The following is a 4,118-nucleotide window of genomic DNA, read 5'->3' as shown; positions in this document are numbered from 1 at the left end:
CAAATGAAATAAAAATCCTAAAATTAGTTACATTATATTGGAGCCTGTCTGTTATTTTTCAGATAACTAACATTTCTCTTGCACTAAAATTCTTGTTATGCCCCTCTCCTCCTTGGTGTGTTGTTTCTGTTTTATCTACTCTAAAAGCAACTAGTGCCTTTTTGACTACTTCATCTGTGTTGTGGATTTGTAAACACCAGGTTTCAGGGTCCTTTGCTTACCTCCTCCACCTCCTTCAGGAATATGAATACCACCCACAGTGTGACTGCAGAAAACTCATGTGACCCATCCCAGGATATACACTGCTGAGGTCCTTGTGTACCTGGGCCTTGATCAGTAGAGCTGGCTTTTTTGGTCCTGTGTGTGAAGAAGCTGTCTTGNNATTCTGCACCAGTGGCTCCTGGCCTCCTCCAGTACTGCCTTGAGCAGATCTTCAGCCATGGCTTTCTGCACTTGACATCCCTGACTTAGAATGTCTCTCATTTAATTCTCTTTTCTCATGTCACGATTCAATCTGTGGTGGTTTCTCAGGCAGTCCAAAATCTCAAATACATAGGGACAGGAGTGAACACAATGAAAAAAAAATGTCCATATTTTCTTATTATCTAGTCCAGCTTCAGAGGAACGGAACTGAAGTGGCTTCTACTTAATTAAATTTACACGTTACAAAATATTATTATGCCCAGAAACCAATCAAGGTTGGTTTAGAGAGAGTGCTGAACTATGAGTTTCAGGATAAGACCCATTCAACTTTGATACCAAATTATTTGGAAACTCCCTTAAGAAACTGTTTTCCAGTCTTGCTGTCTGCTTCCCTCCAAATATGACTCCAGTCCAGGCCAGCCTAGAGCACAGCTATCCCAGCAGACCCCTGCCTGCCTTTTGTCCAGACACAGAGAATAGAGGATGCAAATGTTATTTGCATTAATCTCAAATGCATGCATAGAAAAGTGAGCTGTGGGAGTGGGTAGGTGGAGAGGAGATTCCATGTTCTGAAGCTTCATCTCTACACTTAGATGTTTCCCCTAACCACTTCTCTGGTGGGAATACAGGATTAGCATCTGCTCACGACTCCAGCTGACCAAAGGACTTCCAAGCAGGACCCAGTGACTCATGCCTTTAATCTCAGCACAAGGGAGGCAGAGGCAGGGAGATCTTTAACTTGTTATATAATTTGGTCTACAAAGTGAGTTTCACAACAGCCATAGTTACACAGAAACATTCTCTGTCCTTATTGTCAAGTTAATTAGATCTCAAATTAAACAAAATCCAAAATCGGAGGATACACCTGTAAGTAACTTTTGCTTAATTAGTAGAAAGTAATCCATATCTTTGAGATAGAAAGACTTGTCTTTAATATAAATCTTTTTGAGTTTGAAAGACACATGCCTCTAATCAGCATGTGAAGCTAGAAAGGCACATATCTTTGTTCATGTGATTGTTGTTATAAGCCAGGGTTTGTCTATATTACCCCTGGCTGTCCTGGAACTCACTTTGTAGACAAGACTACTCACAGAGACCCACTTCCTTGATTCAATTCCATGCTGCATGGATTAAAGGCGTGAGCCACCACACCTAGCAGAAGACACTGAGCTTTAATCCACACATTGAAACAGGAACACACACCTTTAATTCAGGCCACACCTTCAGCTGGAGGCCTATATAAGAACACAAGGAAGAAAGTTTTCACTTTGCTTGCTTACTCTCTCCTAGCTAGCTAGTCTATTATTTCCCTGGCACTAGAGCCTACTTGTGTGTGACTCCATCCTTTGCTGAAGACCAGCTGACACATCCAGCCTCAGGAACTGAGAACTTCTGGATTCTTGGACTTTGCTTCCTATCCTGCTGTTGAGGAATAAGTTCACCAGCAGCCTGTAAGTCATTCTAATAAATCACCTTCCAGAAAAGAGAGAGAGAGGGGGATCATTATATTTAATATTTTACTATCTAAACCAGGCTCCCCAAGTAGATTTGATGTCCATTAGCACTTTGCCTGTCTAGTCAGTCGCCTATAATGTATAACTGTAGACATTTGCATCTAGACTAGACTGATAGCATCTTACTTTGAGAAGCTTCACTCCTTTTTCTTTGCTTGTTTTGATTTTCGAGACTAGGTTTTCCTGTGTAGCACTAGCTGATCTGAAACTAGATCTGACAACCAGGCTGGATTTGAGATCAGAGATCCACCTGCCTCTGCTTCTGTATCTGATTTGCTTCTTTCCCTTAAATTTGGGATGAAAAGATTTTGCCACCAGTCTGGGCAGAATCTTGCCTCTTTAGGCAATGAAAATAGATGCTAGGATTGTGGGTTTAAAACAGCATGCCACTGTGTAATGTTTGGGAAGGGTCAAGAAGAATAGAGTACAATTAATTAACTTGATTCTTCTCTGAATCAGAAGGTCGAGGACTTAACCTCAGCGATCAATGGATAAAGCCAAGAAGATGATGCAGTCCTTTTCCAGATTTGTCAAGGATACGACATATACTGAAGAACATACACTGTCCCATACACATGTCTTGCCAGCCCAGAGTACAAGGTGCTCCAAGTCTGAGACACTTTGTTTAGGCAAAGAGGAAAGCCACTGCTCTGTGGATGGCTGGATTGCAGATTGGGATCTATATTCCTTTTGTGTATTTGAGAGTGTGGACTACCTAAGATCCTACCAAAGATGGAATTCTGCCAAGAAGAAGAGCACAGAGGTCTTCCAGTGTGAGAGTCAGAGGGAGCCACAAGTGTCCCCAGGAGATGTGGACAATAAGAAAGAGAAAGTTGCAGAGGAGCCAGACCAACCTTCACCAAGCTTGCTCAGGGAGAAAAGGCTGGAAGTTGAGACCTGTGATGGTGGAGACTGCCCTGACAAGGATCCTGCTTCTGATGGTGCCAGGCACCTAGGCTGCTGGGCATGGCTTCAAAGCTCATTTGGCCAGAACAAGTGAAAAACCCACCCAGAACTCTGCTTGGATCCCAGGAGTCCTGATACCTCCTAAGACTAGCATTTAGGGAATCTTCTGTCAGCTCCTGCTGATACAGCAAAGGCATACAAAGGCAGTTGTGTCTTTGCAGCCATCTGGTTTTTGTGTGTGTTTATTTGCTTAGCTTTCTTAATAAAAATGTTAAAAAGCTGAAAATTTGTGTTCTTTTTAAAGTGGCCAAAGGCAAAAGATAAAGGGTGGAGTGGGTACTCTATTGTTTCCTATTGTTGGTTACAGGACTAACTGGTGGTTCATTTCAAAGCAAATCCTCAGGGGATGTTAGGGATCCTGGTTCTCTTGTGTGCTGTGCCTTAAGATAACCAGCACACAGGGAGTAACCTTGAGCACTTTGGGAAACCCTTCTGCCGAATCAACATGGATGATGACTGATGGAAATAGAAGCAGTCATTAAAAGTCAAAAAAGAAAAAAAACAAAAACATAAACCCAGGGCCATATGGCTTTGATGCTGAATTCTACCAGACTTTCCAAGAAGAGTTAATTCCAGTACTCTTCAAACTATTCCAAAAAAATAAACTGAAGGAACACTGCCAATCTCATTCTATTAAGTCACATNAACCTAGATACCTAAACTACACAAAGTCTCAAAAAGGTAAGAAAATGTCAGTCCAATATCTTTAATAAATAGTGATACAAAAATACTCAATAAAAGTCTCGTAAATTGAATGGAGGAACACATCAAAGAAATCATCCAACAAGATCCAGTAAGCTTTATTTCAGGGATGTAGGGATGATTGAGTATAAGAATATCCATCAAAGTAATCTATCATATAAACAAACTAAAATTAAAAAATCCCATGATTATCTCAGTAGATACTGTAAAAACCTTTGATGATCACTTCATTTATAAAATATTAGAGAAATCGGGGATAAAGGGCACATACATAGCACAATCAATGCAATATACAGCAAGGCAATAACCCAAAGCAAATTAACTGGAGAGAAATGTAAGCATTTCCACTAAAATCAGGGATAACACAAGACTGCCTACTCTGTCCCTATCTAGTCAATGTAGTACTTGAAGTTCTTGCCAGAGCAATAAGAAAACAAAAGGAGATCAAAAGGATACAAATTGAGTAGGAAGGAATCAAAGTATTGCTACTTGTGGAGGATTTAATAGAATCTG

General features: G+C 40.8%; 1 protein-coding gene across 1 annotated transcript; it reads left to right on the top strand.

Annotated features, from left to right (window-relative positions):
- The first annotated feature begins 1,719 nt into the window (after positions 1 to 1,719).
- LOC110288160 lies at positions 1,720 to 3,125 on the top strand. The gene is made up of 2 exons (XM_021154588.1): positions 1,720 to 1,874; positions 2,397 to 3,125. Exon 2 carries the CDS (start codon positions 2,425 to 2,427, stop codon positions 2,935 to 2,937), a length of 513 nt encoding a protein of 170 aa, XP_021010247.1. The 5' UTR covers positions 1,720 to 1,874; positions 2,397 to 2,424; the 3' UTR covers positions 2,938 to 3,125.
- The last annotated feature ends 993 nt before the right edge of the window (positions 3,126 to 4,118 follow it).

Source organism: Mus caroli, unplaced genomic scaffold (assembly GCF_900094665.2).
Source record: "Mus caroli unplaced genomic scaffold, CAROLI_EIJ_v1.1 scaffold_23678_1, whole genome shotgun sequence".
NCBI classification, from domain to species: Eukaryota; Metazoa; Chordata; class Mammalia; order Rodentia; family Muridae; genus Mus; species Mus caroli.
Note: the sequence above shows the minus strand (reverse complement) of the source record. Positions and strands in the feature narration are given on the sequence as shown.